The 14,613-nt window shown below is 47.3% G+C and overlaps 1 protein-coding gene across 2 annotated transcripts in view; it reads right to left on the reverse strand.

Moving 5' to 3' along the window:
- The window catches only part of PEPD (peptidase D), a 118,052-nt gene that overhangs the window by 74,688 nt on the left and 28,751 nt on the right, over positions 1–14,613 (reverse strand). For both annotated transcript variants that reach the window (XM_045891227.3, XM_064580866.1), the window contains exon 7: positions 9,258–9,302. In XM_045891227.3, coding sequence (XP_045747183.2) covers positions 9,258–9,302 — 45 coding nt within the window. The remainder of the gene's footprint in view (positions 1–9,257; positions 9,303–14,613) is intronic.

Consider the following 14,613-nt stretch of genomic DNA (forward strand, 5'->3'; position numbering starts at 1 on the left):
CCTCTGGGGACTTCACAGAAGCAGCCCAAGCCAGCCACTGACTCACACCGTCTCCATGGTGCCATCCAGCTGGGACAGCCAGCCATCTGTCACAGGGAAGTGACGAAGGCATCTTGCAGCACCGTGACGCCCTCCTAAGACCGTAAAATCTTCTGGGGAATATGGAAAAGATAAACCCTTCAGCCCAGTGAGACTTTTTCCACATGAATAGCCTTTCTTTCCTGAGGAAGCAGACCCTGAAGCCTGACACTCGGCTCTTTATCATCAGAAGGCGTCTCTGATTCCCCACCAGGGGGCTGGGAGCAGTCCCACCTGGGGAACAGGAAGCTGCTTCCTGTGCCCTGGAGGTGAGGGTCCAAAGCCTGGGCAGGACTCAGATGAGCAGCTCAGCTCCTGAGGCCCAAATCCACTCACAGGATAACCTAGCGGCCCCTGCTGCTTCACTCCCCACTGCCACCTGCTCACTCCAGCCCGAGCAACTGGTAAGCGGGGAGTGGGCTCCTCTGTTCTCAGGTGCAGTGATGACCAGAATGACAACACAGTGGGGAACCAGGCCCAGGCTGTGCCCGCCCCCAGCCCTCTGCCCCTCTATTCAGCTTAGATCCCTGGTTCATCCTGCCAACATTTCAGACCCCGAGGCCCTGTGCCCACACAGCCATATGGGCTCGGCCAAACCCCCACGAGGGATGAGCCAGAGCCTGGGCCTGCAAAAGCATGATCCGGGGCCACAACGGCCACAGGAAAATCCGCGACTGGGCAGTCGGCACAGCAAGCTCCCAGTCACCGGCCCCACCGGCCTCAGCACCATCCCAGTTCTGCTCTGAGCTGCTTGGGGGCATGCAAGGCCAGAGGGCTCCTCTCAACTTTATCTCCCTCAGATCTCTCCCCTCCCTTCCCTGGGTCTCCTCCCCTTGTCAGCAGACGAATGAACTCTATCCCTCCTCTCTGAACTCCCAAGCCTTCCCCTCCACACTCGGGTTCTCCTCCCCACCCACTCACAAGGGAAGGAGTGGAGCAGGCTCAGCACCCCAACATACACAGCTGGGCTCAGAGCCCACGTGGCCCCTATTACTGGGAGCTCCATGACCACCCACTTCCCCTTCCTCCTCCTCCTCTGGGCAAGCTCTATCCCCCACTACCCTGCCACTTTCCGGAAGGGAAACCATAACCACCTCTGCTTTGGGAGTGGAGAGAGAGCTGCTTTTATGTTTCATCTCAACCCTCTTGTCCATCTCCTCCCCTCTCCTCTTCCCCTTTTGGCCTACCACTACCCCCCACCCTGCCAGCCCCCATCTCACCAACGTGTGGGAGAAGGACTCCAGGCTGCCAAATCCAGAAGCGTTCCACGACCGCCGAGAGGAAGCACAGGGAGCCCTGCATCCTCTGGCACCACTGGGCTGCTACCCCTCCTCCATCTCCCTTCCCTGCTCCCAAATCCCCGTCTCTGGCACAGGGCTCTTCGCTGCACCTGCCCCTGTAAGCCCCCAGGCTCCTACAGCTCAGCCTGACACAAACTCCCCCACCTCACCCCACAGCTCCACCACACCCCTGCTACTTCAAACAGACACCTGCACATCATCCCAGACACTTTCGTGTCATCAGTCCATTGCTCCCACATCCAGGTGATGACCAAGGGCTTCAATTCTCGCCGCTACAACCTCTCTCAGACCCTCCGTTTCTCTCCATCCAGACCCCACCGCCTCCAGCCTGGACAACTCTCCGGCCTCTTCTTGCCTCCAGGCCTCTGTGCTCACTGACAGCCGCTGGGAACCTTTAGGAAACAAATGTGACCACGCTTTTCCTTGCTTAAAAGCTTTGGGGGCCTCTAAATGTCCTCGGGATGGAGTTAAAACTACTCACGAGCCTTCCCATGCCTGTCTCCACCACCTACCTCCCCTCAGCCCCACAGCGACTCTTCTGCTCAGGCCCTTTCACCTCCAGCTCCCACCTGAACCACACCTTTCCCGAAGTGGAAGAGGGGCTCCCCCAACCCCTTTCCCTACGTTTCCAGGGCAGTCTATAGGAATCCTTGGAGAGCTACCACACACGTGACTCTTTTTACATTTAAGTCTCTTCCCAAAAAGGCCGTGGTCCTGGGGGGTAGGGTAGCGGCACCCCAAGGGCTTGGCCCAAAACAGACACGTAGGAACCAGGGTTAGAAATAGTACCTGGGCATTGCACCAAAGCTGGAAAATGCCTTAGTTCCAAAAAGGAGAGCTCATGGCTCTTTTCAAAGAAGAAAAAGAGGCTTCCTCCACCCCACCTGGGGGAGTTTGGCAGACATCGTGGGATGTGGCTCAGCCAGGCCTGCCCTGCGCAGGACAGGGGCACAGCCTGCCCGGGCTCCAGCAGCCCAAACTGCCACAGCCACCGCCTTACCCTGAGCCACGCAGCTAGGAGGAGGCAGCCCTAAGAGTTGAACCCCAGGAGCCCACTGCACAGGCTCTCCCCACAGCCCCTCCCTGCAGTGGGAGCGCCCCAGTCTACAGAGGGGCCGGGAAAAGCAGGCCACCAGCTTCTCCTCCAAGGACACTTGGTGCCCAAACCACACTGTCTTCCCATCAGAGACGCCAGCACTTCCGACCATTGATGCTGAGGCCTGCTTTCCTTCCCAATTTGAATTTGTGGAAGATGACAAACCAGGACTTTACCTGGTTTACTCAGGACTTATTTTTGTTTTCTTTTTTTTTATTCTTATGTTAATCCCCATACATTACATCATTAGTTTTAGATGAAGTGTTCCATGATTCATTGTTTGTGCATAACACCCTGTGCTCCATGCAGAATGTGCCCTCCTCAATACCCACCACCAGGCTAACCCATCCTCCCACCCCCCTCCCCTCTAGAACCCTCAGTTTGTTTTGCAGAGTCCATCGTCTCTCATGATTCATCTACCCCTCCGATTTCCCCCGCTTCATTCTTCCCCTCCCGCTACCTTCTTCTTCTTTTTTTTTTCTTAACATATATTGCATTATTTGTTTCAGAGGTACAGATCTGAGATTCAACAGTCTTGCACAATTCACAGCGCCTACCAGAGCACATACCCTCCCCAGTGTCTATCACCCAGTCACGCCATCCCTCCCACCCCACCCCCCACTCCAGCAACCCTCAGTTTGTTTCCTGCAATTAAGAATTCCTCATATCAGTGAGATCATATGATACATGTCTTTCTCTGTTTGACTTATTTCACTCAACATAATACCCTCCAGTTCCATCCACGTCGTTGCAAATGGTAAGATCTCATTACTCAGGATTTATTTTTAAGTCATGTTTAAAAAGAAATCACACTGAACCAGGACAAATTATGCCATAAAGGCGGTTCTCCAACAAAACCTGCCTGGCGCAACTGAATCCGAGCTTTAAAGGCCCTCAGAACAGGCGTCTGCCGTGTGCCGGCTCACCTGACTATCCATAGGGCGCTCTGGGTCTAAGTCTTGCCCAGGTGCCAGGCATCCAGCCTGGCCCAGGTCTCTCCAGGACACAAGCACCAGAAACAGTTTTTAAGATGACTGTACAAAATAACAGGACTTTCCAGCATTCAGCAGTTTCTCCCTATCTTCAGGAAGGATTGACCGCCCTGAGTCTGATGAGGCTATTTCTATGACTCCTGGACATGAAAAGATAAGGAAAAAAGGATTCCAACCCTCCAGAGTGAGGGCTGCCTAGTGTCATACTCAGCCCCAGCCTTGTTTGGCCCCAGTATGTGTGGGGTGGGGTAAGAAATGTGATCTGCAAGTCTTCTATCCCCAGGACAGGACCAAGGCCTCCTCCTCCATGAGGCACCAGAGGACGCAGGTTTGGGACAGAACCAACACAGATGCAGTTAACAAGTCTGGGCTGAGAACAACTCAGACTCTTCGACTAGCAAAAGGACATGGCTGACATGTGCAGGCGATAGAGGCCATCATGCAGAGTCCCCAGGCCTGTGGCCCTGCCTGTGAGCATCAATGCACCCAGGTGGCCACTCACATAGCAAGGCAGCGCCCCACGCAGGGGAGCAGAAGGGAGGAGAAAGCTCCTCCACCATGCCAGGCCCAGAGTCCCCTGCAACAGGCTAGAAATGACAAAAACTGGACTCAGCTGAGATTTATTTGTGCAATCTGGTTTTTTTCCCCTTCAATATGCATAGGTCACAAAACTGCTTCTGGGCATTAAACCCAGGATTAAGACATTAATTAGCTGAGGTTTGAATTCTCCACTGATTAAAACAGTAGCAAGACAGGGGCGCCTGCGTGGCTCAGTCGGTTAAGCGCCTGCCTTCAGCTCAGGTCATGATCCTGGGGTCCTGGGATCGAGCCCCTTCTCCCTCTCCCTCTGCCTGCCACTCTCCCTACTTGTGCTCTCTATCAGGAAAGGAAAGAGGAAAGGAAAGAGGAAAGGAAAGAGGAAAGGAAAGGGAAAGGAAAGGAAAGGGAAAGGAAAGGAAAGGAAAGGAAAGGAAAGGAAAGGAAAGGAAAGGAAAGGAAGAAAGAAAGAAAGAAAGAAAAAATAAGACAGTAGCAAGACAAGATGAAGTATATCCAAAATCAATCTCTAAGCATCAAAATGCCACCGAGGAGCGCCTGGGTGGCTCAGTCAGTTAAGCCGCTGCCTTCGGCTCAGGTCATGATCCTGGGGTTCCGGGATCGAGCCCCGCATCGGGCTCCCTGCTCAGCGGGGAGTCTGCTTCTCCCTCTCCCTCTGCCTGCCTCTCTGCCTACTTGTTCTCTCTCTCTGTCAAATAAATGAGTAAAACCTTTAAAAAAAAAAACAAAAAAACAAAGTGCCACCGTGGTGAACAAAACCCATTTGAAGGGACAGGAATTCCATCTCTCCTGGAGATAAATGTACAGAGGGGATGGTTCTGTGGGAGCCGGCGGGCAGGAACTCAAGGCCACAGGACCCCCCATGTCCATTCCTTCCACACCTCATGACCTGGTGCTACAAAGGATGAAATCCCAAAACAACAGGAGGGACAGAAAGGAAAGAGCTACTTGGAATTACATATCCTCAGGAGGCTCAATCAATAAGTCCTCTCAAAGAAATCGGAGCCACGAAGAAAATGGTGGTCTCGCTCAGCAGTGAGCTCAGTGTGCTTGAGACTTGACATGGGCCAGGCAGACACGGCTGCACACAGGGGAGGGACGGGAGGGTCCACCTCAGTGTGTCGGCCCGGGGCGCAGCCGTGCCTTCCTCTCTGCCTGATGGCGCCCACACCCCACCTCCTGCCTTCTGGTACATGGTCATTCAAGGCCTCACTCTGCCCTAGGGTCCCCACTGTCCACTCGGCTTTCTTGCTAACGTAGGGTTAAATGCCTCTTCCTCAGGAGACAAAGACAGCAACCCAACTGAAATACTTTTCACACAGTCCAAGAATCTAGGTCATCATCTACGTATCTTCTAATTCAGGACACGTTACCCAGGACACAGGATCCTGCCGTGCTTCTGCCCCTGAACCATCCACACCTCGCCATCTCCCGAGCACAGAAAAGGCAGGGAAGGAGAAACAGATATATTACTCCCCTGCCTGTTAACACACACAGGACACCTTCGCTCTGTGTAATTAACAGTTCTAAAATCGGTGTGTGACTCAATTTAACACGGTCTCACTTAAAACCCAAGAAGGCACACGGCAACTGCTGACATGCTTGTTCTGCTGTGACGCTTCCAGAGGTACTTAACCAGAATCCCAGGCACGGAGCTATTAAGACGGTACAAAAGTATCTCCCTCTATTTCCTAACCTAACTTCAGATCAATTTAATCATCTGCAGAACAGAAGAATGGAACCACAGCCTAAATTATGGAAGTGAGATGCCTGCTCTTAAGTTTCAACTTTTGACCTCCACGTTTGAACTGCAATACCCAGCACGAGAAATTATCAGTTATGATCTCATGTTTCTGGGGAAGAGTATGATTATAGAGGAATTTACAGGAAATCACAAAGGCACTGCTTGAGTGAATGAGAAACAATAAAAGCAGTCACAGAGAGGAAATGAACAACATCCACAAAAACGAGGAAGGAAGCGTCCTCTGTGCTGGGAGAGGCTGCTCCTTGCCTCTATCAGACAGGCCCTGGGAGGAATCCCAGACCCCCAGCCCAGCGGCTAACGGGGAGCTGGGGTACATGAGTAGCAGGGGGTGTGGAGCGAGAGGAAGCTCAGCTGCACAGCCCCTGGCCCCCACCCTCACTACACCCTGGCCTCACACAGAGCCATGCCAGGCCCTCTGAGCACCCCTGCGTGTCCCGTGGCCAAGAGAGGACCGAGAGCACAGCTGAAAGTCAGGCAAACCCCCACCCCCATCCCCTCCAGGGTGCCCCTCAGATACACAAGGGGCAGCACAAGATCCTGGGACCACCTGCCTGGGCTCAGCTCCTGGCTTTTTCTCAGGCAAATCCCCTCCCTGTGCCTCAGCTTCCTCATCTGTAGAATGGGGATAATCAGAGCACCTAGCTTAGAGCATAAACAAAATACCTCTTTGAATAAGGGAACAAATGTCAAGTGCTTAGCACAGCGCCGTGTATACAAGAAGTCTAAAAAGGCAACAGACAGGGTGCCTGGGTGGCTCAGTCGGTTAAGCGTCCGACTCTTGATTTCGGCTCAGGTCATGATCTCAGGGTCATGAGATTGAGCCCCCCACTGGGCTCTGCACTCAGTGGGGAGTCTGCTTGGAATTCTCTCTCCCTCTCCCTCTACCCCTCCCCCCCACACACTCTCTCTCTCTCTCTCTCTCAAATAAATCAATTTTTTTAAAAAAAGGCAATAGACATTGTATTAAGCTGAGTTAGCACTTGACTTCTGTGGGAGCCGGCAGGCAGGAACTCAAGGCCACAGGACCCCCCATGTCCATTCCTTCCACACCTCATGACCTGGTGCTACAAAGGATAAAATCCCAGAACAGGAGGGACAGAAAGGAAAGAGCTACTTGGAATTACATATCCTCAGGAGGCTCAATCAATAAGTCCTCTCAAAGAAATCGGAGCCATGAAGAAAATGGCGGTTTCACTCAGCAGTGAGCTAAGTGTGCTTGAGACTTGACGTGGGCCAGGCAGACACGGGCTGCACATCAAGGGAGAGCACTTCTGCTTTGCACATGAGGAAACCAAGGCTCAGTGCTATAGGCTGAATGAATATGGGTCTCCCTCCAACACTGATACGCTGAAACCTAACCTCCACTGTGTTGGTATTCAGAGGTGGGGACTTGGGAGGCAAACAGGTCATGCAGGCAGAACTCTCATGAATGGGATTGGTGCCCTTATAAAAGAGACCCCAGAGAGTTCCCCGCCTCTTCTGTCCTATGAGGACACTGTGGGAACACGGCCACCTAGGGATCAGCAAGTGGGTTCTCACCACACACCGAGTCTGCCAGCACCTCAGTCTTGGATTTCCCAGGTTCTAGAACTGTGAGAAACACATTTCTGTTGTTTATGAGCCATCCACCATGGTAATTGTTATGGCAGCCCAAATGGTCTAAGACACTTGGCGAATCTTCGCAAGTTAGGTATTACTGCATTGCCACTGGCAGATGAAACTGAGGCTCAGAACACTTAAGCGACTTGCCGAGGGGACAGGTTGGGGTTAGAGTTTGGATGTGCCTGAGTGGAGGGCTCTTCTGTCACCACAGGCAGCCCCCCTCCCTGGGGCCTAGACGGAGGGGGGTAATGAAAGCATTCAGGACACAGGCACCCAAAGATGTGTCAATCATAAATTGTAAATTATGTCAATCATAATTTAATGTCATAGAAAACCCACTCTCCCGGAAATGAGGGACCAGCCTGCCATTCCACCCAGAATCCTTCCTTCACTTCCTCCAAGAGGGCAGTGACCGTGACCACCATGGATCTCACTGGAGAATGACTGCAGTCACTACAGAGGCCAGAACCCACGCTATTAAAACACACCCTTGAGGCAGTAAGGACAATGTGACATTTCTAAAATAGTTCTACTGCCATCAAATATCAAATAAGTCCTTTCTGCCAGCTTTGATAAAGTTGGTTAGTATTCTTATGAATGCGGAATCCATCTCAGAACCTTGGAAATGTCACTAGAATTAAAGCATGCCTGTTCCAAAGTAACCAACTAATGACTTGTTCCTCAGGAGATGCTGGAGCATACAAGCCAGCACGGTCTCCAAAGCACCCGAACCGTAAGCCGCCATGAGGGAGTGTCACACGTGGGGCGTAAGTGGGTGCGGGCCCATTCCTGAGTATCCAGGATTTATTCTTCTGTCAACTGGAAGCTACAGATGGGCCAGGCATCTGTTACTTTATAAAAACAAGAAAAGGCGGCTATGTGCTGAAAGGACACAGGCCCCATCCTCAGAGCGAGTGTGGCTGCCAAGAAAGCTGGGCTGGCTGGCCCACCCTCCAGCGCTCCCACAGTCAGTACCAATGCCTGTGACAGCGCTTGGATTTCCACCTCTGGCCTAGCCTCGCTCCCACTGGAACCTGCTTCAGACTCAACACGGCCCAAACAAGTCCCTGATTGGCCACAGCACCTGCTCTTCCCAGCCATCCCACTACCCAGCTGTTCAGGACAAAAAACTGGAGTCACCTTCAACTCCAGCCTTCACCCAGGTCACAGTCAGCTCCTCCCAGGGGTGTTCCCCTTGACCACCACTCTACTCTCAACTCTGTCACACTACCCTTCTACTGCCATCTGGATCCTGCAGCAGCCTCCTTACTGGCAACTTGCTACCTCTCTTGCCCTACAGCTGAGTCTCCAGTCTGAGGCCAAAATGCCTGCTTGAGTGGGAGGGCCACTTCCAGGGCCCGCAGAGGTGATGATCCCCAACCTGAGAAGGTTTGCCCTGCTGTGACCTAACAGAACCCAGTTATGCTGCAGGTACGTACAGGCTGCCGGTATCAGCAAGGAAGGAATGGAGGCAACATAAGAACACGTACAACAGGATGCCAAGTTGTCAGGACACAGAAGCAACACGAGGAAAACATGTTTACCTTTCTGGTAATAGGATTATGTATGATGTTTATTTTCACTCTTTTCATTATCTACTCTGAGCTATAGGAGCGTGGCTCATTCATGGCAGGAGTTTTTAAAAGTATCCTAAATAAAAGATAAGAAAAATTTAACTAATCTTCAAGTGACTCAAGCCCTTTTGGAACGTCAGACCAACTGACACACACACACACACACAAAACAGCGAAGAGAGTTGTTCTGGGGACCATCTTTTCTGAGGGGCTCTCTGAGATGGGGCAGGGTGTCTCAGCTTCCTGAGCAGAGCACAACAAATAGCCAAAGTAGCCATAAAAAATACTCACCACTCCACAATTTCCGGATGAAGAATGGTGTTATTGACATTAAACCTGTAGAGGAAAAACAAATCAAGCCTATTAGTTCAATGGTCTATCATCTCCCCACAAGAAATACCTCTTTTAAGGCATACCAAGAGAGGGCATGACCCAGAGAGGGCCCCAAGCTTTAACTTCATGACCCCTGGGCCCATAGAAGGCCTGCTGCTCACTTCCTGCAGCAGACTTGCAGCCAGGCCAAGTGCTCTAGGTGCCGTCAGAGAAAAAGCTGCTCGGCTGCAAAACACCATCCTCCACTCTCACTAGGCAGACCTAAAGGCCACAGCCTCCTCTGTCAAGTATACCAACATACACACAATAGGAGTCCCAGAAGAAAAGGAGAAAGATAAAGGAGAAGAATTTTTGAAAAGAAAAAAAAAAGGCCCCAAACTTCACCAATTTAATGAAAAACATGAATCTACACATCTACAAAGCCCAATAAACTCCAAAAAGGATAAATCCCAAGAGACCCACATTCAGACATATAATCTGTCAAAAGACAAAGAGAAAATCCTGAAAGCAGTAAGAGGAAAAAAAATGCATGACATACAAGGAATTCTCAGTAAGATCAATGGCTGATTTCTCATCAAAAACCATAAAGGCCAAAAGGCAGCAGGATGAAAGAAAAAAAAAAATGCATCAACCAAGATTCTATATCCAGCAAAGCTATGATTCAAAAATGAAAGGAAAATTAAAACAGTCCCAGATAGACAAAAATAGAGAATTTATTGCTAGAAGACTTTCCTACCAGAAATCCTAAAGGAAATCTTTCAGACTGTAGTGAACAACACTAGAGTAACTTGAATCCCCATGAAGAAAAACAAGGCATTGATAAAATAAATTACATAAGCAAGTAAAGCGACAGAGTAAATGTGCTTTTTTTTCTAACTCCTTTTTTCACCTCTCTGACTTAAAAGACAACTGCATAAAGCAGTAATTGTAAATCTGTGTTGACTAATGGAACATGTGAAGATGCAATCTGTATGCAACAACAGCACAAAGGAGGGGACAACATGGAGCTATACAGAGTTGTTGTATGCTACTGAAATTAAGTTGACATTAACGAAAACTAGACTGTCACAAGTTTAAGAGGTCACTTGCAATCCCCCAGGTAATAACGACGAAAATAATTTAAACATACAGAAAAGGAGATGAGAAAGGAATAAAAACAATGTATCACAAAAAAATCAATTAAATACAAAAGAAAGTAGTAATGGAGAAGCTGAGGAACAAAAATGACATATGACATATAGAAACTAGTGACAAAATGGCAGAAGGAATTCATTCCTTATCAGCAATTACTTTAGATGTAAATAGATTTGATTCTCCAATTAAAAGGCAGGGACTGGCAGAAGGAATTAAAAGAAACATGATACAAGTAAATGTTTTAAAAAGACACACTTTAGAGTCAAAAACACAAATAGGTTGAGAATGAAAGGATGAGAAAAGATGTATAATGCAAAGAGAAACCAAAAGGGAGCTGGAACAGCTCTGTTAATATCAGACAAAATAAGGGTTAAGACAAAAAAATTTACTAAAGATAGACATTTTATACAAATTAAAAGATAAATTCATGAAGAAGACATAATAATTATAAACACATACGCACCTAACAACACAGCCCCAAGATATATGAATCAAAAACTGACAGAATTGAAGGGGAAATAAATAACTCAACAATATCTGGAAACTTCAATACTCTGCTTGCAGTAATGGATAGAACAACTAATGGAAGATTGACAAGGAAATAGGAGACTTGAGCAACACTATCAACCAACTACACCTAACAGACATCTCTAGACTACTTCACCCTACAGTAGAATACCCATTTTCTCAAGTGCACATGGAACATTCTCCAGAATAGATCATATGTTAAACCATAAAACAACTCCCAATAAACTTACAAGGACTGAAATCATATTGAGTGTGTCCTCCAAGCAGGTTGGAATGAAATTAGAAATCAGTAACAGAAGAAAAATTCACTAATCTGTAGAAATTAAATTTTATACTCTTAAATAACAAATAGGTCAATGAAGAAATCAGAAGGGAAACTGAAAATACTGAGACGAATGGAAACAAAAGCACAACATACCAAAACCTAAAGAATGCTGCTAAAGCAGTGCTTACAAAGAAGTTAACAGCCAAAAATACCGATGTTAAAAAGGAAGAAAGTTATCTCAAACCAATGACCTACTCTTCTAACTTAAGAAACTAGAGAAAGAAGGAGCACCTGGGTGGCTCAGTTGGTTGAACATCAGACTCTTGATTTCGGCTCAGGTCATGATCTTACGGTCTTGAGATCAAGCCCCACGCCAGGCTCCGCACTGAGCATGGAGCCTGCTTGGGATTCTCTTTCTCTCTCTCTCCCTCTGCCTCTCTCCCCCAACACATGCATGCACTCTCTCTCTCTCACAAATATAAATCAAAATCTTTTAAAAAGAAACTGGAAAAAGAAGACGAAACTAAACCCAAAGCAAGCAGAAGGAATAGAATAATAAAAATTTGAGCAGAAATAAGCAAAAAAGAGAAAGCAAAACAGTAGAGAAAAATCAATGGGATAAAAATTGGTTCCTTGAAAACACCAACAAAACTAACAGCTTTAGCCTGACCAAGAAACAAAGAGAAGGCTCAAGTTACTGACCAGAGATTAAAAAGGGGACATTATTAATGATTTAACAAAAATTAAAAGGATTATAAGAGAATATAATGAACAACTATATGGCGATAACTGGATAATTGAGATGAAAAAGACAAATTCCAGGATGCCTGAGTGTCTCAGTCAGTTAAGCTTCTACCTTCAGCTCAGGTCATGATCCCAGGGTCCTGGGATAGAGCTCCATGTCTGGCTCCCTGCTCAGCGGGGAGCCTGCTTCTCCCTCTTCCTCTGCACCCCCCCCCCCGCTTGTGCTCTCTCTCTCTCTCTCTAATAAAATCTTAAAAAAAAAAAAAAAAAAGACAAATCCCTAAAGACACAAACTACCAAAACTGATACAAGAAAAAAAAAATCCAAATAGACCTATGACAAGTAGATACTGAATTAGTAATCAAAACCTCCTCACAAAGAAAAGCCCTGGATCAAATGCCTTCATCATGAATACCAAATGTTTAAAAACGAATTAACACCAATCCTTCATTAACTCTTACTAAAACTAGAAGAGGAAGGAACACTTTTCAACTCATTCTACAAGCTTAGAATTACCCTGATACCAAAACCAAGACATCGTAAGAAACTATAGCTGGAAATCTCTCCTGAACACTGGCACAAAAAAATCTTCAACAAAACACTAACAAACAAAATCCACCAACATATCAAAAGGACATACACCATGACCAAATCATATTTATCTCAGGAATGTGGTTACTTCAACAGACAAAAAGAATATAATACACCATATTAACAGAATTTAGAAAACCACACAGATGTAGAAAAAGGATCTTACAAAATCCAACAACCTTTCATGATAAAAACACTCAATGAACTAGTAAGAGAAGGGAACTTCCCCAACCTGATAAAGGTATCTACAAAAAACACACAGCCTACATCATAGTTAATGGTCAAAGATGAAAAGCTTTCCCCTAAGATGAGGAACAAGGCCCTTCCTCTCCACTTCTGTTCAAAACTGCACACAAGAAACATTTATCATAGTCATATACTGGAAGTTTCAACAATTTTCAAAGCACTGAGATATAGAAAATGCTCAATGATTACAGTAGAATTAAACTAGAAATCAGTAACAGAAGGAAAACTATAAAATCCCAATTTGTTTGGAAATTAAGCAACAGACTTCTAAGGACTTGCTGTTCAAAAAGGAAATAACAAAATTAGAAAATAAAAGCATGAAATAGCAGAACTGGTGAAATGCAGGTAAACAATGCCCAGAGGAAAAGGTATTTAGTGGAAAAGAACACTGAAAACAATGATCTATGGGGCCACTGGGTGGCTCAGATAGTTAAGCATCTGCCTTCAGCTCAGGTCATGATCTCAGGGTCTGGAATCGAGCCCCACGTCGGGCTCCCAGCTCAGCAGAGAGTCTGCTTCTCTCTCTCCTTCTGCCTCTCCTGCTTGTGCTCCATCTCTCTCTCTCTCAAATGAATAAATAAAATCTTTTTTAAAAGAAAGAAAAGAAAACCATGATCTAAGCTCCTATCCCCAAACATGTCCCTTTCTTCTCTCTCAAGAAGCTAGAAAAAGAACAAACCTAAAGAAAGTAAAAGGAAATTAAAAAGCACAGAAATCAATGAACTAAAAGGCAAACACAAAATAAAGAAAAATCTATAAAGCCAAAAGTTGTTCTTTGATAAGATAAACATAATTGGAAAAGGGACCCCAGGAGACATAAAAAGATCAGGTCAGGGCACATCATGTGTGACCCAGAGCTCAAGCTGGCAGTGAGAGAGCTGGGGAAGGATGGCATGGCCCAGCACAAAATACAGGCCTCAGCAGAGAAGCTGGGGCAAGCCTTCAACCCTCTGGATTCTGAGCCCTGCAGGGCATGCTGGCTTACGACCAAGCAGGGACTCTCCATGGCCCCATTACTGATGTTTGAAAACACCTATCTAATGCCGCGGTTATGCAGCTGGCACCCCCACTGCTGGTTGAGCCCACTGAAGGAAGGAAGGACAGAGGAGAGAAGTGGGAAGGGGGCATTAACAGGCTAGGAGGATTCCAAATCTCCAAAGCTTTTGGGACTCCTAACTACACAAATAAGACCAACTCAAAGTCACCCGAAATGTTGCAGAATCAAAGCCCTACTTGTGAAATATCAAAGAGACCACAGGTAGTCAACCTGGTTCAGAGTCAAGAACAGAGCAGCAGATGACATAAATCAAGACGACAACACAGACTCTGCCTCCCATTTCCCCAAATGTCACTTTGACGTTTGGAAAAGCAATGGCCTATCTACTCAGCAGGAAAACACAGCAGTAAAATTTCACTTTACAAAATGTACGTACACATACACATATGCTCCTACAGACACATGAGCAGCAAAGTGACCCAGCACACAAACACAGATGCAAACACAACAGATATGATGAACACACACCCAAGCAGGCACGCACTTAGGAAGAGGTGCAGGCAGACACACACAGATATATATGCAACACACACACACACATGTACACGCACACACACCCGGAGACAAACCCAGACAGGCATATGCTTAGACTAATACACAAAGATCGACCCCTAAATATACACGCATACAGAAACCCATAGATTCACGCAAAAGGGCACTCAGATACAAAAATACTCAGACAGAGAAACACTCAAGACACACACAGAAGAGTCCAAAAGACATTCACCCCCATTGCCTCTATCCTAGTT

This window comes from Mirounga angustirostris, unplaced genomic scaffold (genome assembly GCF_029215605.1).
Source record: "Mirounga angustirostris isolate CCGP_5_RB_7025 unplaced genomic scaffold, mMirAng1.0.hap1 SCAF_16, whole genome shotgun sequence".
Lineage (NCBI taxonomy): Eukaryota > Metazoa > Chordata > Mammalia > Carnivora > Phocidae > Mirounga > Mirounga angustirostris.